Raw genomic sequence first — 27,598 nt, 5'->3', positions numbered from 1 at the left:
CTCTCGGTCGCTCAGGCTTCTTTCGTTGCTGGCATATTGCTCAATACGATTTATACTCCTTCCCTTCTATCGCGCTTACATTTGTATGCACCTTGTCGCACCTTACGTTATCGTTTTCGTCTCCAGTTACCTATATGTCGTACACGTTTTGCTCGCAATGAGCCTTTAGTAACAGGTTGGCTGATAAGTCCCCGGTCTGACACATAGATGGCGCCGCTAGTATTAAATGCATATTATTTTTATATAGTACCAACCTTCAAATGATTCGTGTCAAAATTTGACGTCTGTATGTCAATTAGTTTGTGAGACAGAGCGTCTTTTGTCAAGCAACTTTTGTTATTGTGAAAAAAATGGAAAAAAAGGAATTTCGTGTTTTGATAAAATACTGTTTTCTGAAGGAAAACAATACAGTGGCAGCAAAAACTTGGCTTGATAATGAGTTTCCGGACTCTGTCCCAGGAAATCAACAATAATTGATTGGTATGCAAAATTCAAGCGTGGTGAAATGAGCACGGAGGACAGTGAACGCAGTGGACGCCCGAAAGAGGTGGTTACCGACGAAAACATAAAAAAAATCCACAAAATGATTTTGAATGACCGTAAAATGAAGTTGATCGAGATAGCAGAGGCCTTAAAGATATCAAAGGAACGTGTTGGTCATATCATTCATCAATATTTGGATATGCGGAAGCTCTGTGCAAAATGGGTGCCGCGCGAGCTTACCGAGTTGTTCCACCAAGACAACGCACCGTGCCTCAAGTCATTGAGAACGATGGCAAAAATTCATGAATTGGGCTTTGAATTGCTTCCCCACCCACCGTATTCTCCAGATCTGGCCCCCAGCGACTTTTTCTTGTTCTCAGACCTCAAAAGGATGCTCGCAGGGAAAAAATTGGCTGCAATGAAGAGGTGGTCACCGAAACTGAGGCCTATTTTGAGGCAAAACCGAAAGGAGTACTACCAAAATGGTATCAAAAAATTGGAAGGTCGTTATAATCGTTGTATCGCTCTTGAAGGGAACTATGTTGAATAATAAAAACGAATTTTGAGAAAAAATGTGTTTTTCTTTGTTAGACCGGGGACTTATCAGCCAACCTGTTAAGAGCTATGTCGTCTTTTAATAGTACTTCAGATCTGTTCGATTTCAACCTATCCTATCCTGTCTACCGATCCCGTCTTCGCTCCTTTTCCATACCATAAACTCCTTACAACTCCTTCGCGAATAATTGTATACTACAGTCAGTAAGCACTATTGCTGTAACCTAACGTGGCCGAGCAACTAATAAAATAGTAAAATAAATATAAAAATACATCATATGCCATTTTGGTGTAAGTGCAATCGTAATTGTTTTGGCGGAAAATGCGAATCGAAGATCATGCAAGCCCTTTATTTGACTGTTTAAGGCACCTATTATGTGTGGCAACTGTTGCAACTGACGTCGCAGGTCAGTTGATTTTACACTCAAAGCGTTATGGCTGTGATTCTACGTTGCCATATTGGCCATAAACATCATCATGGTGTAGATCATTCGGCACGTTTTAGCAAACAGCTCGGCCGATACCGTGGTCAGCCCGCCGGCGGAGAAATCTTTCGTCATGTTTGCCTGCATTATCATCAGCATCATCGGCCGTTTGATGGTGCGTCCGTAGCGCAGATACTGGGGCCAGCTGAATCCGTACAAGCTGGTGCTGACCTTTCGATTCTGAAGCATAAACGACGCGTTTTGTGGGATTAGAAAGCTAGCCTGTTCACCTGTTTGATACATACCAACTGCACAAGCATCTCCACCAGCATGCACATGCCGAACGTTTCGAGGAAGTAGATCGTCGTCACCAACAGCGGGATGGCCAAGCCGAACGACGACCTGCCGGGGATGATAAGGACGCGCGTCATAAATGTGGCCACGATGATCATGTAGAAGGAGAAGTGCACTAGCGAGTAGTTGTGCAGCAACGTACGCAGGTGCGTCACGACCACGATCAGCTGCGAGTGGTGCCGTGCGTGCTCGTACAGCAGCTCCCGCAGGATGCGCTCCTCGTCCGGGGCGCCCTGCGACTGCTCGCGACGCTGCCGCAGCTGATCGTCCAGGCTGTCCAGCGAGTGGAGAAACACGCGAAACTCGGTAATGGCGTAGCGCAGCAGGACGATGATGGTTAGCTGGGTGGCCCCATGGTACCAACCCCAAACGTACCCGACCAGGCTGTAGCACAGGTCGGCCACCCGCTCCAGCACCGGTGCCCGCTCGGACAGGTCGATCGGGAAGCTGGTAATGATCTTCACGAACGAATTTTCCCTCACCATGTTCTGGATCACGTACATCGTTACCGTGAGCAAGTGCATCACCAGGGCCACGCCGAGGTAGCGACTGTTCTGCAACGCAACGTTTCGGCGGCTCTCATCGGCGTACGGTGTGCCGACGCGAAACGTTGGCCGCCTTTCCAGCCGGTCCAGTGCGTCAATGTGCGCCAGGTACTGGCGCATGCAGGTGCCACGCAAAATGATGGAGACAAAGAGTGACAGCATGCATAGCATGTCCATCGCAAGACGCACATCCGTCTGCTGGCTGAAGTCGTACGCCAGCGCTATTGAGTGCGCTACCATCACGCTCAAGCAGAGCGTCTTCAGGGCGACCTCCAGATTCGATCGTGGGCGCTGTAGTAGCATGGCCGCTGGGGGGAAATAAAGGATGTTTAGAATGCGCTTACGTGTGAAAAAACTCCGACTCGATCACTGGAAACTGACGGGATACAACGTCCAGACAGCGCAGCAAGAAGAACTGTTCCGTAGGATGTCCAACATTGAAGTGGCGCTGGAGCAGGTTGTAGCCAAAGCTAACGATGCGGTGCACAACGGTCATGTCTGTAGTTGACCCACTGGTTGAGAGTTTAAACTGAAGCTACAAGCTTTCGATAAGGTACTGAGACCACTGCCCAACATTCATTGGGTTTTATAGAGGAAGGCATGGGAACTGACACGTGGAATCGCTCACAGGGTAAGCTCAATTATTGACTGTTTGGAAGTGTTTTGGAATGTAGAACTATGCATTTCAAACCATGTTATGTGCTGCTTTCGAGAGTTTCGTTTTACAAAGAGACTTGATGATGAACGTACGTCGTTTGATGTGTCTTTTCAATGGAACATAGGGAATCTTTACGAAATAATCATTCGTAGGGATGTTCATGTCAATGTTTTGATTTTCCCTGTAGTTTAAAGCTAGTTTGTGTTTTGTGTGGAGAAATGTTTCTATTTCGTGTGGAATGAACTAAAACCATTATTTTGAAATCGTTTTGTAAAGTTGCCACACATTTCAGGTTCATCACTTGTTTGCTTCAAATTTGTGTGACAAACAATTACATTCCCATACATCTCAGATATACAACGTATACTTCATCGTGCAAAACAACCGAAAACCCTTCCGTTCCAAATGGAAACCACAATGTATGTCATACAATTGTAATAAAACCCCATTACTTACTTACTTATCCGGCGCTACAACTGCTTTGCGGTCTTGGCCTGCCTCAGGAGTGTCCGAAACCGCTCACGGTCTCGCGCCTTCGTCTGCCAGTCCGTTATCCCGGCCTTAATGGCGGACGCCTCCACGCCATCTTGCCACCTCAATTTGGGCCTACCACGCCTCCTCTGTCCTTGTGGACGGCCTAAAAAGACTTTACGGGCTGGGTCGTCCGTTTCCATGTGTACAACATGTCCAGCCCACCGAAGCCTGGCGAGCTTAATACGCTGTACGACAGTGAGGTCGCCGTACATCTCGTATAGCTCGTCATTATATCGGCTTCTCCATTGTCCTTCCACACATACGGGGCCAAGTATCCTTCTGAGCATCTTCCTCTCGAACGCGGCTAAGAGGGCTTCGTCAGATTTGGACAGTGTCCATGTCTCAGAGGCGTATGTGAGTACTGGTACTATATAGGTACTATATAGTCCCAGCTTCGTCCGTCGCGACAGGTTCTTTGAGGTGAACTGCTTTTTCAGGCTGTAGAATGACCGGTTGGCAGCCAGCATCAAAAGAGCGTTCACCTATCTGTACATCACGCCTACGTAGATTCGGATTATTTATTGGTAGGTCCGCTGATGTTGCCAACATCAGTTTGTTCTTTGCCTCGTTTATCTGCAATCCGAGGCTCTCTGCCGCCTGCTCAATCCCTTTGTAGGCTTTTTGCTACATAAGACCAATGATGCCGCAGACCAATGATGTCTATATCATCAGCGTATGCCAGGATCTGGGTTGACTTATAGAAGATGGTTCCCGTAGTCTCCACCCTCGAGTCGCGGATGGCCCTCTCTAGCGCCAAGTTGAATAGGAGACAGGCAAGCCCGTCCCCCTGGCGCAGACCCTTGGTGGTAGCAAAAGGTGCTGAGAGTTTTCCATCCACCCTCACCTGGCATGTGACGTTGGTCATAGTCATTCTAACTAGCCATATCAGTTTGGCTAATGAAATGAGCTCATAGCGTCGTACAGTTTTACCCTGGCTATGCTATCGTATGCGGCTTTGAAGTCAAAGAAGAGATGGTATGTGTCGTTTCTGTATTCAGCCATCTTCTCCAAGATCTGCCGCATGGTGAAGATCTAATCAGTGGTTGATTTTCCGTTCCGGAATCCTCTTTGATAGTTTCCTACTATCTCTTCGACGTGCGGGACAAGGCGATCCTGAAGGATCAGGGAGAATATTTTATAGGCGGTATTCAACACCGTAATACCCCTGTAGTTGTTGCAGTCCAACCTGTCTCCCTTCTTGTATACGGGGTAGATGATGCCGAGATTCCAATCACAAGGCATCGATTCGCTATCCCACACCTCAGTAACTATTTGATGAATCTCGTTTTCTAGTCGTGCACCTCCATTCTTGACCAGTTCAGCTGCAATTCTGTCGGTTCCGGGTGCCTTGTTATTTTTCAGCCGACGGATAGCCTTTCGTGTTTCTTCTATGCTAGGTGGCAGTAGCATGACACTATCTGCTAGTGGCGCTTCTAGCTGTTCGTTTTACTGGTCGTTGAGTAATTCATCAAAGTACTGTGCCCACCGCGAGAGGACCTCTGGCTGGTTACTAACCAGATCTCCATCCTTGTTGCGACAGCAGGTTACCTTAGGTACAACGTTGTTTCGGTGACCTGCTATCGCTTGGTAAAATTTTCGTGTCGGTCCGTACGCCTCTCTGGTTTGCTCGAGTTCCCGCATGTTTTGTTCTTCCAAAGCATGCTTCTTGGAGCGTTGAACTCGTTTCTCTTCGCGTCTGAGCCGTGAATATTCCTCTGCGCATGCCCGCGTTCTATGCCGTTGTTGCATTGCTCGGTATGCAGTATTCTTACGTTCGGTCACTTGTCTGCATTCATCGTCGAACCTGCCAGATTTGGTGTTGCCACGACGTGGTGGGAGTATATTTCTTGCACAGTTTATTATTTTTGTTTTTAGAGCGTTCCACCTCTCGCTCGCTCTAAAACCCCATTACAAACATAGTAACCTTGTTTGAAGTGAAATATCTCTCTCTTCTTTTCCTTCTCTTCCTTCTTTGCTCATGTGTGTGGATTGATTTGATTGGAGCTTGAAGGCATATGCTTAAACAGAAATGGTAACTGTTGGAAGGCAACTGCCTTATGCATTTGCCCTGCCTATGCTTAATTTGATGCATTTTCGGATTATTGGATTGCAATCGTCGGCCCAGGTCGGGAAGATAGGGCATTAAAAGAGCCCTCCACATCAACAACAACAACAACTAGGCCTTCTAATGATTGCAAAAGCATTCGATGCAGTTGGGTGTAGTTCCGTTGCGCTGCTGATGTTCCAGTACTAATTCCCGGCAACTGGCAAACCCGATCAAGTGTGAGGTTATGAATTGCTCATGGCTGTAACGGCATGGCTGTTTGTAACGTGACCTTTATTGATGTAGCAAACGGGATGGATAGGGCCGACTCACTGTCACAACACTCTTGAAAAGTCGTTACCGACCCGTACTCCTGATGCACTCGATGGCATTCAACATCCAACTATCTCTGCTCCAAAGGATTCAGAGGATCCAGAGACGTTTTACAAAGATCGTATTTCGTAGGTCGCTGGGTCATCACTCTATTCCGCTTCCTTCGTATGACGATAGATGCACCCTATTAGGCCTTACCAAGTTGGAGCACCGCCTCTCGGTCGCTCAGGCTTCTTTCGTTGCTGGCATATTGCTCAATACGATTTATACTCCTTCCCTTCTATCGCGCTTACATTTGTATGCACCTTGTCGCACCTTACGTTATCGTTTTCGTCTCCAGTTACCTATATGTCGTACACGTTTTGCTCGCAATGAGCCTTTAGTAACAGGTTGGCTGATAAGTCCCCGGTCTGACACATAGATGGCGCCGCTAGTATTAAATGCATATTATTTTTATATAGTACCAACCTTCAAATGATTCGTGTCAAAATTTGACGTCTGTATGTCAATTAGTTTGTGAGACAGAGCGTCTTTTGTCAAGCAACTTTTGTTATTGTGAAAAAAATGGAAAAAAAGGAATTTCGTGTTTTGATAAAATACTGTTTTCTGAAGGAAAACAATACAGTGGCAGCAAAAACTTGGCTTGATAATGAGTTTCCGGACTCTGTCCCAGGGAAATCAACAATAATTGATTGGTATGCAAAATTCAAGCGTGGTGAAATGAGCACGGAGGACAGTGAACGCAGTGGACGCCCGAAAGAGGTGGTTACCGACGAAAACATAAAAAAAATCCACAAAATGATTTTGAATGACCGTAAAATGAAGTTGATCGAGATAGCAGAGGCCTTAAAGATATCAAAGGAACGTGTTGGTCATATCATTCATCAATATTTGGATATGCGGAAGCTCTGTGCAAAATGGGTGCCGCGCGAGCTTACCGAGTTGTTCCACCAAGACAACGCACCGTGCCTCAAGTCATTGAGAACGATGGCAAAAATTCATGAATTGGGCTTTGAATTGCTTCCCCACCCACCGTATTCTCCAGATCTGGCCCCCAGCGACTTTTTCTTGTTCTCAGACCTCAAAAGGATGCTCGCAGGGAAAAAATTGGCTGCAATGAAGAGGTGGTCGCCGAAACTGAGGCCTATTTTGAGGCAAAACCGAAAGGAGTACTACCAAAATGGTATCAAAAAATTGGAAGGTCGTTATAATCGTTGTATCGCTCTTGAAGGGAACTATGTTGAATAATAAAAACGAATTTTGAGAAAAAATGTGTTTTTCTTTGTTAGACCGGGGACTTATCAGCCAACCTGTTAAGAGCTATGTCGTCTTTTAATAGTACTTCAGATCTGTTCGATTTCAACCTATCCTATCCTGTCTACCGATCCCGTCTTCGCTCCTTTTCCATACCATAAACTCCTTACAACTCCTTCGCGAATAATTGTATACTACAGTCAGTAAGCACTATTGCTGTAACCTAACGTGGCCGAGCAACTAATAAAATAGTAAAATAAATATAAAAATACATCATATGCCATTTTGGTGTAAGTGCAATCGTAATTGTTTTGGCGGAAAATGCGAATCGAAGATCATGCAAGCCCTTTATTTGACTGTTTAAGGCACCTATTATGTGTGGCAACTGTTGCAACTGACGTCGCAGGTCAGTTGATTTTACACTCAAAGCGTTATGGCTGTGATTCTACGTTGCCATATTGGCCATAAACATCATCATGGTGTAGATCATTCGGCACGTTTTAGCAAACAGCTCGGCCGATACCGTGGTCAGCCCGCCGGCGGAGAAATCTTTCGTCATGTTTGCCTGCATTATCATCAGCATCATCGGCCGTTTGATGGTGCGTCCGTAGCGCAGATACTGGGGCCAGCTGAATCCGTACAAGCTGGTGCTGACCTTTCGATTCTGAAGCATAAACGACGCGTTTTGTGGGATTAGAAAGCTAGCCTGTTCACCTGTTTGATACATACCAACTGCACAAGCATCTCCACCAGCATGCACATGCCGAACGTTTCGAGGAAGTAGATCGTCGTCACCAACAGCGGGATGGCCAAGCCGAACGACGACCTGCCGGGGATGATAAGGACGCGCGTCATAAATGTGGCCACGATGATCATGTAGAAGGAGAAGTGCACTAGCGAGTAGTTGTGCAGCAACGTACGCAGGTGCGTCACGACCACGATCAGCTGCGAGTGGTGCCGTGCGTGCTCGTACAGCAGCTCCCGCAGGATGCGCTCCTCGTCCGGGGCGCCCTGCGACTGCTCGCGACGCTGCCGCAGCTGATCGTCCAGGCTGTCCAGCGAGTGGAGAAACACGCGAAACTCGGTAATGGCGTAGCGCAGCAGGACGATGATGGTTAGCTGGGTGGCCCCATGGTACCAACCCCAAACGTACCCGACCAGGCTGTAGCACAGGTCGGCCACCCGCTCCAGCACCGGTGCCCGCTCGGACAGGTCGATCGGGAAGCTGGTAATGATCTTCACGAACGAATTTTCCCTCACCATGTTCTGGATCACGTAGACCGTTACCGTGAGTGAGTGAAACACGAGGGCCACACCGAGGTAGCGACTGTTCTGCAGCGCAACGTTTCGGCGGCTCTCATCGGCGTACGGTGTGCCGACGCGAAACGTTGGCCGCTTTTCCAGCCGGTCCAGTGCGTCAATGTGCGCCAGGTACTGGCGCATGCAGGTGCCACGCAAAATGATGGAGACAAAGAGTGACAGCATGCATAGCATGTCCATCGCAAGACGCACATCCGTCTGCTGGCTGAAGTCGTACGCCAGCGCTATTGAGTGCGCTACCATCACGCTCAAGCAGAGCGTCTTCAGGGCGACCTCCAGATTCGAGCGTGGGCGCTGTAGTAGCATGGCCGCTGGGAGAAGTAAAGGATTTTTAAAATGCTTTTACTTGTGAAAAAACTCCGACTCGATCACGGGAAACTGACGGGATACAACGTCCAGACAGCGCAGCAAGAAGAACTGTTCCGTAGGATGTCCAACATTGAAGTGGCGCTGGAGCAGGTTGTAGCCAAAGCTAACGATGCGGTGCACAACGGTCATGTCTGTAGTTGACCCACTGGTTGAGTGTTTAAACTGATGCTACAAGCTTTCGCTAAGGTACTGAGACCACTGCCCAATAGTCATTGGGTTTTATAGAGGAAGACATGGGAACTGACACGTGGAATCGCTCACAGGGTAAGCTCAATTATTGACTGTTTGGAAGTGTTTTGGAATGTAGAACTATGCATTTCAAACCATGTTATGTGCTGCTTTCGAGAGTTTCGTTTTACAAAGAGACTTGATGATGAACGTACGTCGTTTGATGTGTCTTTTCAATGGAACATAGGGAATCTTTACGAAATAATCATTCGTAGGGATGTTCATGTCAATGTTTTGATTTTCCCTGTAGTTTAAAGCGAGTTTGGTTTCTTCGAAGAAATGTTTCTATTTCGTTTGGAATGAACTAAAACCATTATTTTGAAATCGTTTTGTAAAGTTGCCACACGTGCATCACTTGTTTGCTTCAAATTTGTGTGACAAACAATTTCATTCCCATACATCTCAGATACTCATGTGGATAACTTTCACATGAAATTCAACACACAACTCATCGAATCCCAAAAGCGAATGCACCGACGGTATAATACGTAAAATTTGATCAAACATATTACAGGTTGAACCTTTAGCAAGTATATTTACTATCCGTTTCAATGTGTATGAACGCCGTTTGCTGAGCGGGGTTGTGTAGCATGCCCAAATCAACCTATTTCGTTAATAAATGTTACATTGAAATTGAGGAGCTTTTGGTTTATGTTGGCTGCGCTGTTCAGTTATATACATAATTACTAATTTTAGCAACTAAAAGCATGTCTAGTTCTTCCCTAAATAGGCAACATTGTCGAGCAACATGTTTCTAAAACAAATTAGATTGGAGCCTGAAGGCATATGCTTAAACAGAAATGGTGACTGTTGGACGGCAACTGCCTTATGCCTTTGCTCTGCCTATGCTTAATTTGATGCATTTTCGGATGATTGGATTGCAATCGTCGGCCCAGGTCGGGGGGATTGGGGGTATCAAAAGAGCCCTCCATATCAACAACAACAACAACTAGTTCTTCTAATGATTGCAAAAGCATTCGATGCAGTTGGGTGTAGTTCCGTTGCGCTGCTGATATTCCAGTACTAATTCCCGGCAACTGGCAAACCCGATCAAGTGTGAGGTTATGAATTGCTCATGGCTGGCATGGTGGCTTTCAATCGATATTTATTTTTCATCAATGCAATGACTATTGGCTCCATTGCTGCCCAGTACAGCCCAGTACCACGGGCGCGGCGGGTGGGCAAAAAGCCTCTTTCCGGGTGGATGATGATGCGTTCGAAGGAACCAAGTCGAAGGGAGACGTATATTCTCCGAGCCGCACATGCATACGTATCTCTGCAAACGGTTTGGTGACGTCGTGTGGATGGGATGCATATTTCATTGCGAAGCACTTTCTTTTGAAGTTGTCGCTTTGGACACACGCTATTTGTGGAGTGTGTGTGTGTGTGTGTGTGTGTGTGTGTGTGTGTGTGTGTGTGTGTGCGCGCAGTTGTGTACCAATCGAACCTTGTCTTCTGCTTAGCTTCTGGTCTTTCGCCCGTGTCTGGTACCGTACGTGCATTGGGCTTATTAAGCTTCGAGCGAAATAAATAATTGACGTCGGAAGTATGTTTGTGGAGTTGTTTTGTGTGTTGAGCGTTTGTCTGGAAACAGGGCATAAGTTAGTCGATAAATGCTAGTAAAAGAATTTGATTCCCAATTGTCTCAAACGCAGGTTAGAACCAGTCAGCTTCGGAAAGATCGAAGATTGTGATTGCTTTTTGAAGTAGTTGTTGTTGTTGTCTAAGTGCAAGAGGGTAGGAATGCAATGAGCAACAGACTACAGAGGAATGATGTTGTTCTATATGGCTTTGGCATTAACACAACCGTTGTCGGTCAAGACCTACTAGTTCCACCAGTGGGCTTAACTTTCAGTGACTTACTGATTACACACAGCAGGATAGTCAGTCCTACGAATGGGAACACGGTCCATTCGCGGCATGAACCCATGATGGGCATGTTGTTAAGTCGTACGAGCTGACGACTAGACTGGCCCTATTAACCTTCCAATGTCTACATATATAGAAACTACTAAGCTTTCAATATAGGTTGATTTTTTTTGCAATATTGGAAGAATTACGAAGCTTCACTAAGCGTGGTCTTTCGAGTGCACGGTATGATTTTCTATTCTCGAATTGCCAGTGCCAGACCACTTGTCTTTGCGTCCGACCGTGCTTCAGTGTGCACTGTCAAGTACGCTAGATATTTTGTCCGGAAAAACCAGACGTACTTCTGTTCAGTTTCGACCGATTTCGCCATAAATTGTAAACTGTCACTTGAAAAGCGAAAGAAAATTTGGCTCCGGAAAACGATTAAACGATGTGCTACTTGTCTCTGTTGGAACGTTACTCCGTGTGTTTTTTCGCGACATACATTTGCCAGGGATTTTGGAGAAATAAGCCATTTCAACCAAAAAAAACAAAATCTTGTCTTTGAGAATGAGGGCAGATTGCAGCAGAAGTAATATCTAACCGCCCCTCCGGGGTATAGAATGTTTCTCGGGGTCGATTGTGTCTTATTTTCAGCAGTTAGTTTCGCAATTCTGGCCCGCCTGGAACGGGGCTGCAGTGTGCTCTTGGGGATGTGCAATTCGGCTAGGAAAGTGGTTAACTTTTTTCGTGCCGCAGCAAAAGAATGCAGTTGGAAGGGAAGAATATCTGAAGAAGTATTGCATCGGAGAAGCATTGTGAACATTTGTGTGTCCTTGTGGAAGCAATAAAACAGATCTCTTGCAGTAAAAATGTGGCTAAAGTTTGAAGCGATTCACGTGCAGTTAGACATACGTCGGTTTTTATTCTGCACTTCAGAAGATATTCTTATCTTGAATTTTGCTACTAACAATCATTTTTGGAAGAATAGAGTAATGTTTACAACCATCTGCAATTAATATCATACAATCATAATGGCACAGACTGGCAGCTAATGGAAGTTGTATTTAAAAATCGCTTAAAAAGGAACCTTGAAACCCTCATCTCAACGGCATCCTTCAAGTTTCGTCGCTGGATGCCTAACGAAAAAAGCCCAGCCTAACGATCGCCTCATCTCGTATCGACCAAAAGCTCAGTTCGGAACTTTCAAGTGACCATAACTACCAAATGTGCGATTTGTGGGACAGGTGGGTTCTTATAGGCGTTCCTTCTTTTTTTTTTTTGTGTAAGGGCAGGAATAATTCTCCTCCCCTAAGCTGACTGCTCTCTTTCGGTATCAGAGTCCACTCGACTTCGCACCGGCCGGTCACAATCCAACGACGGAATATTTATGAATGCAATTTATTTTTATGATGCAGTCCCTCCGTTCCCATTTGCCGTTTTCCATTTCCTTCTCTGCTTCAGTGTTCTCTTCTCTGCGAGCGCGGTGTGCGTGGTCTCTACTGTGTTTCAGCACAATTTCTTCCTCGCTGTGGAAGCACACCTGCGTCAGCCGGTCCAGAACCTGGAAAGGTTGGGAAAGTTGAAAATCCTGTGATAGTCCTTGTGCGCCCGACGACTGTCTTCAGTGTCACCATGGATACTTAGGAAGTCAGACAGTGCACCGAATCTTTGCTGCGTTACGTTGGCTCGTGTTTGAAAGAAAGTAAAGAGAAAAATATATATACACATACGCAAGGCGAAGGTGCATGTCGCGATGTCCCCGGAAAGAGTTTTGGTTAGTTTTAGTACGGCAGAATGCAGTATTGTGAAATGGAAACCTGGAATGATTTGGTGCCCCTTCTTCGATAGCAACATCAATAGCAGAATGAAGGAACATACTCAGTGTTATTTATTAGGGCAAAGAAACGTAGCGAAATTAAGAGCTTTTAATATGTTGCAAATGATATATGGCTTAAAACCATTGCATTCCTACACGTCTTGTGGTTTGTGATGGGAAATTGGTTTTGCAACAAGCTTACCTTTTTCGTTGGGACTGCTGATTTCTCGTGCAGGACGAAGTATGACCGTGCGTGGCATATACAGCAGAGAAGGAAATAGTTTCTTCCGGGTAACGAGTAGTGGGAACATTTACACCCGTACCGATTTCCGGCTAGAGCAAGGGGCAACTGTAAGCAAATGTAGTCACGGGGATGGTTGCAAGTGGTGAGGCTCTGCTAGCGCAAAGGTGTGGTATTAGAGGGATTTGAAGAATTTATAGGTTCATCGATAAATGGGGGTACATTTCATTGCGACCAAACACCGGATGGTTTGTGTGAATGGATGCATTTAACCTGGCTAAGAAAAAAAAATCAATGCGCACCCAGTGTTGATGCTTCTGGTGACAGGAATACAAAACGAGAGCAAAAGGGATTTTGAGATCGTATTGTGCTGCTGCAGCTCGCTTACTTAAACTGTAAAAGCATCATAATGAGTGAGTAGATAAACTGCACAACGGAGGTAAACAGCTCGGTAGACAGTTGATACATCCCACCGCACATGAAGCGCAACGGCACCTGGGCCATACGGATCGTGATCAGCAGGAATGGTTTCGACTGCATGATGGCACCCGTCCACGGCGTTGAGTAGACGGCGAACGCTTGACCCTCGTGCAGCAGCTCCATCTCATCCACCTGCCAGCAGTACTGGAACAGCTCCAGCAGATAGATCAGGATCATGCTGCTGGACAGTGCCAGCTCGCTAAGATCACTGGTGGTGGTGGTGGTGCACAGGCGTAACCCATTGAGCGCAAGCAGGCACACGATAAACAGCAGCTCCAGCAGAACGCTCCCGTTCATGTGTCGCTTGATGGTTCGGATGTGCTGCAGCAGTGCCGCCTTGTAGATGACCCGTTCCTTGAGGAATGCTACTAACTGCTGCGGGTCGGTCGGTGCAGCAGCATACGAATCGTTCAGGATGCGAAGCTCGATGGTAAGCGTTAGCAGATAGCTGCTCGTGATGATATAGCTTCCGAAGAACGTAAGCATCAGCTGAGCGTACGCAAGGTAAGCGTACAACCGAAACGCTACCTTTGCGACTTGTGGCCAGTGGGAAGCGTCAAACGGTAGATAGATGAATATGGGCAGCAGCACGTCCTGCCGGTGGGCTTGCAGCTCAGTTAGCGCGAACCAGAAAACAAGCGTTACTATCTGGACGGTTAGGAGCGTGGACAGGAATCGGCCCGCGTTGTGAATGGATCCGGCACGGATTTCTTCTGCTCGCTCGTTAAGATGGTGAAATTTGCAGGCATTGATGAACTCGGCCGTGTCTTTCAGCTGGGGACGATAAATATTCTGGAAAAAATGAGATAAACCATATCATCACAGTACCCTGTGCAACCGAGATCAAACGCGCGGAAAGCTGCCTACAATCGCGATGACACGGGACAGGGTCAGTAAAATACCACCGAACTGGTTGAACTGTTCCGCAAACGTTTCGAGCGAGATGGTGTCGTTGCGGCAAAGCACTGCGAAATTGTACCCATTCAGCAGCTGCACCAGCTGAAGGGCGTAAAACGTGTACTCGAACGCCCGAGCTAGGCGCGAATCGTCGTGCAGATGGATCCCGTTGATCGTGTCCATCCAGCCGATCCATCGAAGGAAGCAGATGCTAGATGGTTGGTTTGCCGTACCCATGGCTTAGAGTTGTTGCACGATGCAACGTTGCCGAGTGACTTAATGCCATGGTCATATTGCCGAGCGTGTTTTATCAGCTTTCCGCCGCATCGAGAACAATTATTTTGATTGCAGTGTTCAGCGCCTTCCGTTCGATGTGCTCTGTGATAATGCTTTCAAGTGTGGAATGTTGGTTCTTTGATCGTTGGTGAGTAACAGGTGTGATCGTGTCATGGAAACTGTAATGTACAGGTTTAAGTTTCTAGTCATTTCTTTTTATGGGTTATAATTTATGTTTCAACAGTTCAGTATGGGGCTTCAGTTATTTATGGTCAAATTTTACTTTTTTCAGAGCTAGTTGTTTGCTTTATTTGTATTGTAGTTCTAGTTGTTTTAGGCTCTTTCTTCCACTTTCACTCTCAATATTAGTATTCAGATCTTTAGTGTTTTAGTTCTACTGACTTCCTGGTACTACTTTCTTACTTATGATACCTATTTAAAGAAAAAAATTCAATCAATTGGTTATTGATAATTTTCTCCATTAATGCAAATTTCTTTGTATCTAGTGGTTGAGTTCATCACCAATGATATTTCTTCTGTTCTTGATTTATTCTGTTCTTCAGTTATGTGGTCCATTAGCGTCGACTGTCGCTCCAGCCTTAGTGTGTGACTCTGTTCTAAAATCGGGCTCAGATGGCTCCTAGCATCAACTTCAATTCATGAATGTTTTGCATCACATTTACCGCTTATCTCTTGTCATAGGAAATATTCCCATCCAGGATTCACTGCATTGTTTATTCCTTCTAACACTCCAGTCCTGAGGTTAGTATTGTAGCGCTTCTTCCTATGGATTACTGATAATTGGCCTGGAAAACCGTTTAAATAGCTAACTGGTATTATTGCGTAAGTCGCTACGCCGAAATGAAGAAGTATCTGTATCGCGAAACGTACATTCGAGTACGTGGGCCAAAGTAACGATGTTACAGAGTTTTTTGCAATAATTGTACGCAGCATTAGACATACATGGAATGTGGGCATAGAAGTAACTATGCATTAGCGTCGATAACATTAGCAAACTACATAAGCAAAGGTTACTCCCGGCGAATAACAGCAAGCACTTCGCGTGAGTGTGTGCTGCAGCAGCAGCGAAACTGCAGCAGCATTTTCGGAGCAGCTCGCAAATAAATACCGCCATCATGTGTGGCCGCGTACGAGATAGGAGAGATTTATCGATTTCCATCCGTGCTGTCTCTTGCTCTCGCTCAATCGTATTCTATCTGTCTATCTCTGTCTCTCTCTCCCTTTGTTGTGGAGTTTCAAAGCATTCTGCATTACGTACCTGCCTGTCGAGCACCCATACTCAATCATCGAGTCGCGCCATTTGCTTCACCACGACTAGCCGTCGTTCGGCGTCCTGCTACTAGCTCGCGGCGCTTTGGGATGGGATGAATGAATGAAACGTGTAACAGTTGGCTGTAATACTCACTGTTACTATGGTTTCCTTCGACCGTCTGATTTGCAACGAATGACGGTACTCCGCACGGAGGCGAGCAGGGAGGGCAAACGAGCGAACCGTTGCTAGGGTGAGCGTTCGAGTGGCGGGAACAGCTCGAAAACGAACAAAACACCCAGCACTCGATCGAAAACGGTAAAGTGAAATAAATAGACTGGAACTGGAAACAACAACAAAAAAAAACCCAAAAAGGTTATGAAAGGAGCGGACGGGTGAAAGAAATGATGCAGCGAGCGAAACAAGTGGAGAAAAGAAAATGGCAATACATTGAGATGTTTACAGCATCGTGCAGGATCTTGAAATTATGATGTACTTTCAATTGCGCTTTCCCTTGCGCGTTTGTCGCACTCGTTGTTTATGCTCCTGTCACGTGTTCGCTGTACTTTAGCAGTGCTTGCAGCTTTACTCGCTTGCACTTCTTAACTTTGTCAGTTTGAATATTTATAGCAGTCTGGTGCTTTGGTGCGTTTTTGTTTCTGCCATCCTTCTTCGAATCCTTCTTTTTTTGCAGAACAGGTTCTAATGATTTTTTTTGCAATACATTTGATACTTCTGTGTTTTTTTTCTCCTGTGTAACGGTAAGAACGCGATTTTAACACTGTTTGTTTTTGTCTAACTTCCACAATCAACCGGTGAGCACTGTTGAAATATTGCTTCGCAAGTTATTCGGGTAAACCAGTTAAGCTCTTTGCTGCACCCACGGACCGGCAGCAACGAGATCCCCACCCCCCCCCCAAACCGGGAGTAAGCAAGAGTGCAAGCGAGTAAAGGGGAGGGTTTGCAAAAGTAAAACTTACTTTGCGTACACTTTTTAATCTACCACCTGTGCGTCCGCCGTGCTGAAAAACTGAACCCTTTTGCGTCACCACGTCACCCGACGAGGCAAAGTTTGATCGCATTTTCCGTGCGATAGAAAAGGGATAGAGCAAGGAGGAGGGAAGGGGAGGGAGGGGGAATGTTTATTGAGAAAATTGTTTGCTCATAAAATGATGAGCGCACTCTCTATCGGCCGGTGGAGAATGCGCCCAACCGTACGGGTGAGAGGAAAGGATTTGCACCTACAATGTGCTGCAGAGCTGTTGCTGCCGTGCAGCTTATGTGCCTCCACATGGCACACAGCTTTCCATTACATATTAATTTGCAAAATCCAAGCTCGGTCTGTAGGTTTTATGCCGGTGTTGTTGTGTTTTAATGAGAGAGTGAACACGGGAGACACTTACAAAAGTGGGTGGCAATGAAATGTAGGCAAATTGAAAAATGGTCCCAATGGAGCACAAACGCAACACCAATGGTTAAATAAAAGCGTAAGCTTCACCCCGAGCATGCCGGTGGGGAGAGAAAAAGAGCGAGAGACTTTAAGAGGAAAATGATTGCGGGTTCGAGGAGCGCGCGGAGGCGTATGCATTTGTGATGGAAACAGTTAGAACAGGTGTCTGTGGTCAGTGTACAGGGTTGGAATGTTATAGGGCGAATGCTGCTTGGAGCTGTATCGTTTGGGTAATGCAAGCAATTTATGTACGGCAGCGTTGTGCTGGTGTGCCAAATCAAGAGTCGTTTATCTGGCCTTACATGTTCCCCCCCCCCCCATTTTGACCCTTTCGCTTGCCGTAGGTGCAAAGCCACACGGTGCAATGGAACGGCCCTTTTGGTCGGTAAGTGATTAGTGCAGTAAAGTCGAGCGAAAGTATGCTTCCGGATAGTCATAGTGCATATTCAAGTGAGCTTATCCGATTTAAATTGAATATTTTCCTAATGCTCCTGAGCACGTGCAAAAGAGCCGTGTACCGAGTGTGTGTCTGTGTGTGTGTGTGTGGAGGAAACCAATTTGTGTGAAATGTTTCCCCCGTGTGAAAGTTGCTTGTGCAGAGTGTTTTGTGAAAACCTTCGACCATCTCGGTGGTAAAGGGGAGAGATCGGCGCACCGATCATCGCACATTGTTTCGAGACATGCTCGTTTGCTGAATGTTTCTTTGTTTTTTTTTTGGTTTCTGCTGCTCATCAAAAACCACATCTCATCAATTAGTGAGCCCTCTGCTCGGGCATTAGTGTGCGACACAACAATATATGTATAAATATACATTCATAATCTACCCCTTTACGGTGATGAGTCCTTCCACTAATTAACTCCTCGTACATTTTGTCACTTTTGATGTTTTCCCACCGCTGTGTTAGATTTCAATCTTTACGCTGTTGTTGAGTGTTGTTTTGTTGTGTGCTCTATCTCTCTCTCTCTCTCTCGCTCTAGAATGTGTTTGATCGTGTGATTCGTTGGTTGGTTGTAATTTCATTAAGCATGATGAAAGCAGCAGAAGCTAAAGCTGTAGGAGACAGGCAGTACAGGGCAGGTTCGGTGCCGTCGGCCATAGCTGTTGATGACACGCACAATAGGTTGTAGAATTCGTGGAAATTCTGCCTGCAGGCACTATGTATGAATGTGTGTAAGTGTGCTCAATGTGGGATCATCTATTGTCTGCTGCACTCTTCCTTTTCACCCTCGGACAGAGAGAGAAAGAGAGAGAGAGAGAGAGGTCGGCAGTCGGCGTACAAGTGTCGCAAATGTGAGAAGCTGTAGGTTATTTTTTAGTGTATTTATTTTAGAATCTCAAATACAATGCCGAACACTGCATGCAGCTAGGTTGAGGGGTAAGGGCTGAAGAGATACGAGGAGAGGGAGGGAGTTTGATGCCGGAGGAGAGAAATTAAATGATCTTTCTACTAATAAAAATAGACCGACTTGTTCTTGGGGCTATGTTGCGTCCGACTGTGTGCTTGTGTCGTACGTTTGATAAGCACCGTGTGACCTTTTCGTGACCGATGCTGTGATTTTGGGAGGAGTATTTTTTAAAAGTAAAAGTCAAACGAAGACCTTACACAATGGTTTTGCGTGACGGATTGACGGATTATTAGTTTTCTTTTAATTTATGAAGAAACAGCTTTGAATTGCTTCTACGCAAATTTCGTTGGAATAGGAGAAATGAATTTTTATTATTTATTGCACATTTCCATGCGTTTAGTGAGTGTGTGCAACGTATAATATTGCATTGCATATTTTTAGGCTCACATCAAAGAATGTCATTTCATATGAAAAGCCCCTGAGCTAATGCAATCTGCTTTACACAATCAGCTTAAGATGAAAATTCGCCTGTATTGTTTGACATTTATTATTCGTAAGATAAAGTTTCAAAATTTAATATCTTTAAAAGCAAAGCATTTTCATTTGTTGGAAATGTTATATTACTTTTTCTTTCTATTTTGTGACAGACACGAATCTGTGGTGTAATTTGGCACTCTTAAACATGATTGTTTTCCCAATGCTTATTTTTAATGAAGCATTATATCTCACCTCGCACCGTGTTTGGTAGTAATGGACGATCGAGCTGCCGCACCATGACGGAACCACATTTATGAATGGTTTGGCATCCCGTTTGACCTTTGGGGTCAGTCGCTTGCCCACCCACTAAATCACTTTGGCAGTGGATGCTGGCACCAGTACATGGGATTGATTTGGACCCGGGTGTTCGCCTACCACTCGCGACGGCTTGGTAATGGTGGCCAAAATTTCATCCACAAAACAGCGACATCATCTGTTTTCATTTAACACACAAGCAGCATTTCTTACATTGAGCCAACAATCAACAAAACAACAACAAAAAACTGAATATATGGAGACAAATCACATCGGCACAATGGACGGAAGTGAGACAGCAAGTGAGACAAAAGCGGCGATCGCCGGTAAGGTGGTTGTGTGTGTGTTCAAAGTGGAAAAGAAATGGGTGGGTGACAGACTCATCTTCCCATTCTGCCCGCTCCACCCCATCGCCTGCCCCATCGCCGGCAAGGTATAGAAAATAAATGGATCACGACAGTTGATGTGTTTCTAAAATTAGCTATTTTTTCACGCGCACTCTATCCCGCTCGTGTTCTCTCTCTCTTTCCCTCTCTTTCTATATCTGGCAGTGTTCAGTGTTTCTCTTTTTTCCCTCTGACACTATACTCGCATTTGTTGATTTGTCTTCTTTTGTTTGACGTTCTTTTTCTAGTTAGATAGCAAACAATCGTGGCCGTGAAGCAACACAACGCACACATTTTAGACACAATGTGGTTGGTTGGTTGAAAAATAAAAGCTAAACAGTACGGAATCGTAGCAGAACAAAAAAAACCCATACCATCAATAAAATGACATCGTCCACAACAATTGCCAGCTCGACCTGGTCGTCCTCCATTACTGCCGTTTTCCACATGGTGGCTCGAAAATCCTGCCCAGCACGGCACGAAAGCTGGGCTGGGTGGTGCACGGTGTGATGTTACTTTTTTGTTTGTTTGTTTTCACTGTTCGTTATCTTTACATATCTGCCTGGGTGTACATGTTGCATTGTGTGGCCGTTTTTCTTCCGAAAAAAAAAATAAAAATAAAAAAAAAAACATTCTCAATCAAAATGAAGCATAGATAGGAGCGTAGAGCATGGAAGAGATTTCACTAAACCCGGTGGGTGTTGACTCACAAACACATACACACAGAACAAAAAAACGACACCCTGTGCGCCACTCCCAGTAACGCAAACAGGACTTCGCAATCTAGACTTGTGAAATTGTGTAAATTAAAATTGACATTCCTTTGGTAGAAGTGTTCCTGGGGTGGTTTGTTAGATGGATGGCAGAAATTAAGAGATGAGAGTTGTGGCCAAACTGTTTGTGTTGCCTGCTGTAGAGCAGTGTTTGGTTCACAATGTTTAAAAGCAAACACTTGGCTTTTCATATTTTTTTAATTTGTGCAATACATGTTTCTCATATTGTTGAGTAATGCTGTGTTGTTATATAAATGTTATTCTATTTTCTTTTATGCTCGAAACATTCAGGGTCTCACTCACTGCAATTTCATTACCACTCTTGCAGCGCGGGGGGTGTTCGATGAAAGCATGAGCTCTTTCAATCATCGGCGGAAACCATAAGCGGATGGAAATTAATTCGCCACGCGCGCTTTAAATGTTGTTCGCATTAGACAAACGCATTCGGAGCATCGTCACTCAAATTCGTGGCTCAAATGTTTTACGTTCGTTTCGCTTGGTGTTAGGTCTCCTCCTCGGTTTGCCCGGTGTAAAGTATGGGTCGCGAGTTCTTACATCCTGTGATGTGCATTATACGTTGAAGTGTGAACAGGCAGTAGACAGCAACGGGCGGCAGGACAGCAAAGGATCCAGAAGTAAATAATTGCCACAAGCCCGCAGGAGCACGATGCAGACGACAATTGTTGGATGGAAACAGAGCGGTGGGAATTGAATTAACGACGATAGTCTAGGGCAGGGTTTGGCAAGAGAATAAATAGGATGAATATTAGGAACAGGAAAATAAATTAGACAACATTTCTTCTGTACCAAAAAATTCTCTTACATATTTTCTATGTGTTTGTTTTGTAAAAAGGATTTGCAATAAGATTTTCCAGTCGAAAGGGACTGCCAAACCCTGGCGATTTACTTATCTTTTGCCTTGATAAAGCTGTGCCATGAATGTTCTTCCCCCTGTAGCGCTGTGGATGGAGAGGAAAGGAAATTTTATTCATCACTTTCAAAAATCTTTGACAGTCGTCAGTTGACCGTGTTGCGGGGAGGAAGTGAGACGAATAGACCACTGAAGCCACTGTACGTAGAGAGAAACTTTTGGCCGCTAGCACCGGCGGGCAACTGGCGGGATTCAGATATAGCCCAAGCAGTACCGAGTACGGACCAAACTCGAATTAACCGTCATTCCGAGAGATGGATGGGACACCGGACAAGAAAGCTCGGAAATGTCTAACTTTCTGCGAAAGAAAATTGACTTTTCATGTTCTGCCCAGTCCAGACGCTCCGATCAAACTACCCCACAACACACAGTCCGATCGTTCTGCACACACACGCACAAACAAACATACAGAAACAGTACCTTATCGGCTTCAGCGAGGTTGTTTGTGCAAAAATATCTATTAACTTTATTAAATCGACGTTTGTTGGTGGACTGTTTGCAAAAAAAAAAAAAAAACCCTGAAACGAAATCCCTTGTTGGAACGCAACGGCCCAGGCACAGCAGACATGTTGTATTGTGTGTTGTAGTTGTGAATTTTAATAATATTTTCCCTTGCTCGCGCTTTCTATCGACCCACTGCGCGAGCTCCCTACTTGGTGGTTTATTCATTGCACGAGCAATCGATGTCTGTCAATAGCATCCCGACTGTGGAGAGCGTATTCGTCATCGCTGAAACTGTTTATTGAATCCGTTTGTCTGTGAAAATTACAATTTCCCGTTTTTTCTCGCACGATTTTGAACTGTTTTTTTCTTTTTTTTCAATGACGATTACTACGTTAACGAGCAATTTATGAAAAGATGAAAGTTGCTAATGGCATGATGGTTCCTGTTAAAAACGTATATGTACAACAAATTATGAATTGCAATTCTATGAAAAGCTTATATTTCATAACCTAACTATTTGCAGCAAAATTACTTTTCTTGCTGTTGATCAATCGTATCGATAGTTATACGACATGAAACGCTCGAATCGTAATATTGTTCGATATCCTGCCCGAATTCTACGAAAAATGCTCTCCCCCATCCCGGTCGCATAAATTCTTCCACCAACCTGCCACTGGAATCGACACAGCACAGTGACATTTCACGATGGAACTTTTCTAATTTCCCTCAGTCGACTGTTTCGCGTGCGGAATGCTGCGGAGTCCTTTCACTCTTCAACACTATCTCCTCCTCGCCCACCTACACCTCCCTTCCTTTGCGCTGGTAACCGTTGTGCCGTTAGTCAACTTTTATCAGCTCGACTGGAAGTTTTGTCCCTAGCATCTTCATCTCGTATCACGGGATGCGGAGCAAGCAAGCAGGAGGCAGCGGCAACCGAACCCCAAGAACAGGCACTGTGGGCAGTGAAAGGCTTGGCATAGAGATAACTGTCCCACGGACAGTACAACGGACGGTACAGATAAATAATTCATTTTTTCGGTACCACCTGCGATGGGCATTGCAGCAGTAACCCTTATCTGGATCGGTTGCCATCATTGCGCTCATTAGTCGGTGTGTGCGTTGGTTGCTGTCGTTCTGTTACGAGTATTATTAACGCAAAACCCCCATTGAAAAATACGGCAACTGTCCGCAACTGGTCATATCTAAAGGATCGTCACCATCGCGATCCGTGCGATGGGCACGTGGCACCCATCATGTGCTTCAATTAATATGCGGTCATCCGTTCAACCGAATCCAGCAGGTCGTTTCTGTGTGTGTGTGTGTGCGCGCGCCAGTAAATGAAGGCTTATTAATTACGGCATTGGCTTTAAGATTAAAGCCAAACACCTTCTGTCGTGCGATGAGTGCGTGAGATAAAGTTCATCGCACCATAGATGGAAAAAGCAAACACTAAACAGATTGTGGTTATTGGAGGGCAAGCATTGATTGATTTGCGAGCGAGCTTGTTTGTAATTAGTGCTAATAGTCGATCAGTGAGCAGTGGTCTCTGGATTCGGGCGACGAGCTACGAGATGGCGAACCTATATATGCTGTAAATTGATTGCCATCAGCCTGCAATCACTGCATTGATGCAATCATTTGTACAAATTGGAATGGACGGATGGATTCGAAGAAGCGTTGTGGTGGTATCAAGTTTGCCAATCGCTTTCATTACTGTTTTTCTGTTGAAATTTAACAGTGAATTCGTATACGAGGTTGTGGGAGATCTGTGCGATTTATTTAAATATTCGTTGTTTCTTTGTATTCAAAGTTATTACGATTCTATAGAATGTGAAGTTTTTTTCATGCACCATAAAATAAGGCCCCGAGAAGAATTACATTTGCTTACAGTTCTGATATGTAATTTTCCCTCGTCTCCATCCACTTTCCCGAGCAAACATGTTGCGGACATTGTTTTGTTGTATCGGTGAGGCTTCGCGGACACTATCAGCACTCGTGCAAGTTGCAACCAAAGCCAGATTACAAGTGTGTAAAAATGCAATTTCTTCCACGCAACTCGTGGCAGTGATCATGGGTCCATTACCGAACCGTTTGAAACCCGTGCAAAAAGTGCATTATGTCTGTTGTATCGTTTTTAGTTCCCATTTCCCACAAATGAATTTTCGCAGGATTATGGGGCCGCTTTTACTCGGCAGGGTCGTGATGGACTATAACGCAAAAGCTGCTGCGAATGGGAGTGAAAGAACATATTTTTCCTTCTCGAAACATTCGGTCAATTTCGGGCGAAAAGCAATAATGGGTTCCCGGTAGTAACTGAACGGTTGGTATTGTTTATTTTTGCACTGCAGTTCGATTTAATTTCCATTTGCGTACACTGATCCCGATAGGTGCGTTGAGGTAAAAAAAAACGGAACGTCAACAGGTAGTTTATGACTCGCTGCATTTAATTAACTTTATCTTAAATTGGTAAACATGTTTGCCGATTTGATGTACTACAGAATGTCATTACACACTGTTACGTAAAGTTGTTCCATTTTGTATCAGAGCTTATACGGTTCAGTTAGTACCGATCAATATCTACCAGTTTAACACAAAAAGAAGGCAAATGTTTGTTTTTTTTGATAACGTAAAATAATCCTTAACTAAGCACACGGTAGCTTATTTGCTTGTGTGTGGAACATATTCGTAAAAAGTAGCTTTCAATTTGAACAGCACTGTATGAACATGAATCGATTCTATTTAAATTAATATTTAGCATTTTTGCGACTCGTTCTCTCATTCTTATTGTTTTGCCATGAAAACGGATTATTTTGTTCCCTGGATCCCAACTACGCAACAAAAAGATGCTATAAAATAACCCAAACAAAAATACAAACACTTACACACACACATACACAGAGACACATGCAACTCATTCGCTATCACAAGCGAAAGGAAAGGAAGCGTTAGCAAAACCTAACGAATGCCACAACCATGCCGACGAAACTTAACGAAGGTCGGGGATGTGTATGTGTGCGTATGCTTTTGTTTTTTGCTCTTCTCAAATCTCCACCATCTTCGGTGCGCGTGGCGTAAAACGTGCTAAGGAATGCGAGAGAAGCTGAGCGTGAGCACACATGTACACTCTCAGCATGTTTTGATGGCCGATGGCATGGTGGAAAACAACGGCGCACGTTTTTCACATCACTCAGCATCCCCTCAGATACGTTTGCGGCGAGAGATGCCAAGAGCATCTCGCTCCGACGTGGAAAAGCGCCACAGCTCAACCTCTGCTCAACTCGCTGCCAAGGCTCTCTTGGTCCATTTTCCCTTGCTTACGTTATGCTGCTCGCGACACGCACATAAATTCTTTCTCTCTCTCTATCTCTCTCTTTTACTCTCTCTTTCTTTATCTCTTTCTCGCTCTCTCTCTCTCTCTCTCTCTCTTTCTCGCCCTTTCTCTCTTTATCTCCTGTCTCACACGGTGTGTTTCACGTGGTGCGCGTGCTTGCGCATGTTTCACGCTTACGATCCTTTGCCCCCCATTCCCGCGCGGTATCGACCCTCGTGGGAAGGATTCGTGACCAGTGAGCGCCTCCACACATCCTCCCGCTCAGTGCGTGAGCAGACGGGAGAGCGCCTCCATCGTGACCATCGGGTGGCCATATTCCATCACTGTATATTCTCTCGCATCACAACGCTCGCTCTCGCGCATCTCTCGCGCGTGCTCTCCGCCTCGTGCTAGGGGAGGAAAAACCACGTCGATGGATGGATGGAAATTTTCCTGCTGCCGTTTGGTAACGCGAAACAGTGGCGTTGGGTTGCAGAACGCGCCAGTTGTTGTCTCCGATCATATAGCCCAGCTCTCGCTCATCACAACACACATACATTGCACTACACGCGCGGGGTGCAAGAGCGACGGCATAGCAGCCACATCCCCACACTGTGCAGGACGTTCCACACCCGTGTGGAAGGAGGAGAAGCAAAGAAGAAGAAGAAGAAGGACAAACAACAAAAAAAAACAACAAACAACAAACCAATCGGTACCAGGTACAGCAGGACACTGCGTGGAGTAGCAAGCAAGTGCGTGCGACAGGAATTGTTCAAGCCACAGTTTGTGTGTTGTTTCCCCTTGCACAGTGTGCACCGTTTGGGCTGGAAGTAAAGGTATGCAAAGGGGGGAGGGGGGGAAAGGGGGATCATTGTCGGGCGGAGGGGAGAAAGGGAAGGGATTGGGGTTTGTTGATGAGCAGGTTGGTGAAGTGCTGTGAGTCGTGTGAACAACAATGCACTGGGTGCAGGTGCTAGCAGGTTAAAAAAGGTGTTTGTTTGTGTGTGCGTGTGAAGATGCACACCTTGTCCATGTTTGACCTGATTTTGTGCATGCCAGCAAAAGAGTGCAAAGTTTGAAGTTACCAACTTCCCATGTAAAGCAGACGTGGCCCGTGCCGAGCAGAATTCGTTAGGGAAGAAGTGCAGTGAAGTGCACTACCGTGCGGCACACGCGGTGGCAGGAGTAGTGTCGTTGTGAAAAGGTGTCAGTGTGAAAGTGTGCAATGGCAGCATAGAACGTTGCAAAACCTTCCCGGAAAATGGACAATTTTGTGCAGCCGACGGATGCTGTGGTTCATGCTTTGTGCAACTTGCTACTGAATGGAGTTTGAAGCGCCAATGTTCCCCCGGTAGCTCGTGTGGATTGTGCAAAGTGTAGCGTTTAATTATGCACAAAACGATGCTATGGAATGTGCATGATAAGAAAATTGCAGCCGAAAGTTCCCTTTAACAACTGAAAGATAGGTAGCGCCCTTGCAGCGCACAGGTTACGAGAGGCTACATGGAAAAGCGTTGAAAATGCCGTCGGTACCATTGCAAATCATCGAAAGCCGTTCAAACCCGTTCGCGTGTACGCTCCTCACGCGGCTGGATAAACTTCTGCACCAGGAAAATCCCCGTTCAGGAATGCGATGTAAGTAGTGCTGCGAAGGAGGCTTCAGTTCATTTTCACTGTGGTGCAGGTGGAAAAATGCCCTTAACTTTCCCGCCCCCCTGCTGTGGTGCGTGTGGAAGAGACGATCGATGAAACAAAAGCAAACGTTCGCAGCAAAATCTCACACCGTGTAGCGCAGATGATCATGATGATGATGATGATGGTGGTGGTTATGGTGGTTGTGATGAGCTTCAAGTCGTAGGAAAATCGATTTTTCATTCTCTTTCCACAGCCTCGCCAGCCCATCATCATCATCATCATCATCATCAACAACAAGAGCATCATCGTTTGCACGGGCTTTCTCGAGCCATATTACCAAATGGTTCCGGAAACAGCACTCAATGCAGAAGCGCTTTTCTGCCACACGGTGAACAGCTAAAACTGCACACACACACATCCACACTTTCACCTTCATATATATACATACACACACGCATACAAGGAAAAAGGTTCATGGGCTTGGTTTTGTGCTAAATTACCATGTGTGTGAATTCTTTCGGCGGGGTTTTTTTGGTGTTTGTTCGCTTTCTCGCGCTGCTCTGTCCCGTACTGCTGCTGCTGCTGATGCTGCTGCTG

General features: G+C 45.5%; 4 protein-coding genes across 6 annotated transcripts in view; 1 reads left to right on the top strand and 3 right to left on the bottom strand.

Annotated features, from left to right (window-relative positions):
- Positions 1-1,332: 1,332 nt before the first annotated feature.
- Positions 1,333-3,222, bottom strand: LOC120895433. The gene is made up of 2 exons (XM_040298790.1): positions 1,769-3,222; positions 1,333-1,703 (listed from the first exon to the last, which is right to left on the bottom strand). Exons 1-2 carry the CDS (start codon positions 2,663-2,665, stop codon positions 1,485-1,487), a joined length of 1,116 nt encoding a protein of 371 aa, XP_040154724.1. The 5' UTR covers positions 2,666-3,222; the 3' UTR covers positions 1,333-1,484.
- A 4,256-nt stretch (positions 3,223-7,478) lies between these two features.
- Positions 7,479-8,778, bottom strand: LOC120895837. Its single transcript, XM_040299513.1, has 2 exons — positions 7,915-8,778; positions 7,479-7,849 (listed from the first exon to the last, which is right to left on the bottom strand). The coding sequence occupies exons 1-2, from the start codon at positions 8,746-8,748 to the stop codon at positions 7,631-7,633; spliced, it is 1,053 nt and encodes a 350-aa protein (XP_040155447.1). The 5' UTR covers positions 8,749-8,778; the 3' UTR covers positions 7,479-7,630.
- A 4,616-nt stretch (positions 8,779-13,394) lies between these two features.
- LOC120896841 lies at positions 13,395-14,624 on the bottom strand. The gene is made up of 2 exons (XM_040301325.1): positions 14,358-14,624; positions 13,395-14,282 (listed from the first exon to the last, which is right to left on the bottom strand). Exons 1-2 carry the CDS (start codon positions 14,622-14,624, stop codon positions 13,395-13,397), a joined length of 1,155 nt encoding a protein of 384 aa, XP_040157259.1.
- Positions 14,625-25,845: 11,221 nt separating this feature from the next.
- The window catches only part of LOC120898811 (serine-rich adhesin for platelets), a 155,737-nt gene continuing 153,984 nt past the window's right edge, over positions 25,846-27,598 (top strand). For all 3 annotated transcript variants that reach the window (XM_040305176.1, XM_040305174.1, XM_040305177.1), the window contains exon 1: positions 25,846-26,202. The gene's annotated coding sequence lies outside the window, so the exon portion shown is untranslated. The remainder of the gene's footprint in view (positions 26,203-27,598) is intronic.

Source organism: Anopheles arabiensis, chromosome 2, assembly GCF_016920715.1.
Source record: "Anopheles arabiensis isolate DONGOLA chromosome 2, AaraD3, whole genome shotgun sequence".
NCBI classification, from domain to species: Eukaryota; Metazoa; Arthropoda; class Insecta; order Diptera; family Culicidae; genus Anopheles; species Anopheles arabiensis.
Note: the sequence above shows the minus strand (reverse complement) of the source record. Positions and strands in the feature narration are given on the sequence as shown.

What these genes read in the sequence shown, in the direction of transcription:
- LOC120895433 (XM_040298790.1), bottom strand. Translation starts at nt 2,665, where the DNA reads ATGCTACTACAGCGCCCACGATCGAATCTGGAGGTCGCCCTGAAGACG. An exon ending in TGGAGATGCTTGTGCAGTTG is followed by an intron (nt 1,704 to 1,768) that starts GTATGTATCAAA and finishes TTTATGCTTCAG; the next exon opens with AATCGAAAGGTCAGCACCAG.
- LOC120895837 (XM_040299513.1), bottom strand. Translation starts at nt 8,748, where the DNA reads ATGGTAGCGCACTCAATAGCGCTGGCGTACGACTTCAGCCAGCAGACG. An exon ending in TGGAGATGCTTGTGCAGTTG is followed by an intron (nt 7,850 to 7,914) that starts GTATGTATCAAA and finishes TTTATGCTTCAG; the next exon opens with AATCGAAAGGTCAGCACCAG.
- LOC120896841 (XM_040301325.1), bottom strand. Translation starts at nt 14,624, where the DNA reads ATGGGTACGGCAAACCAACCATCTAGCATCTGCTTCCTTCGATGGATC. An exon ending in TGTCCCGTGTCATCGCGATT is followed by an intron (nt 14,283 to 14,357) that starts GTAGGCAGCTTT and finishes CATTTTTTCCAG; the next exon opens with AATATTTATCGTCCCCAGCT.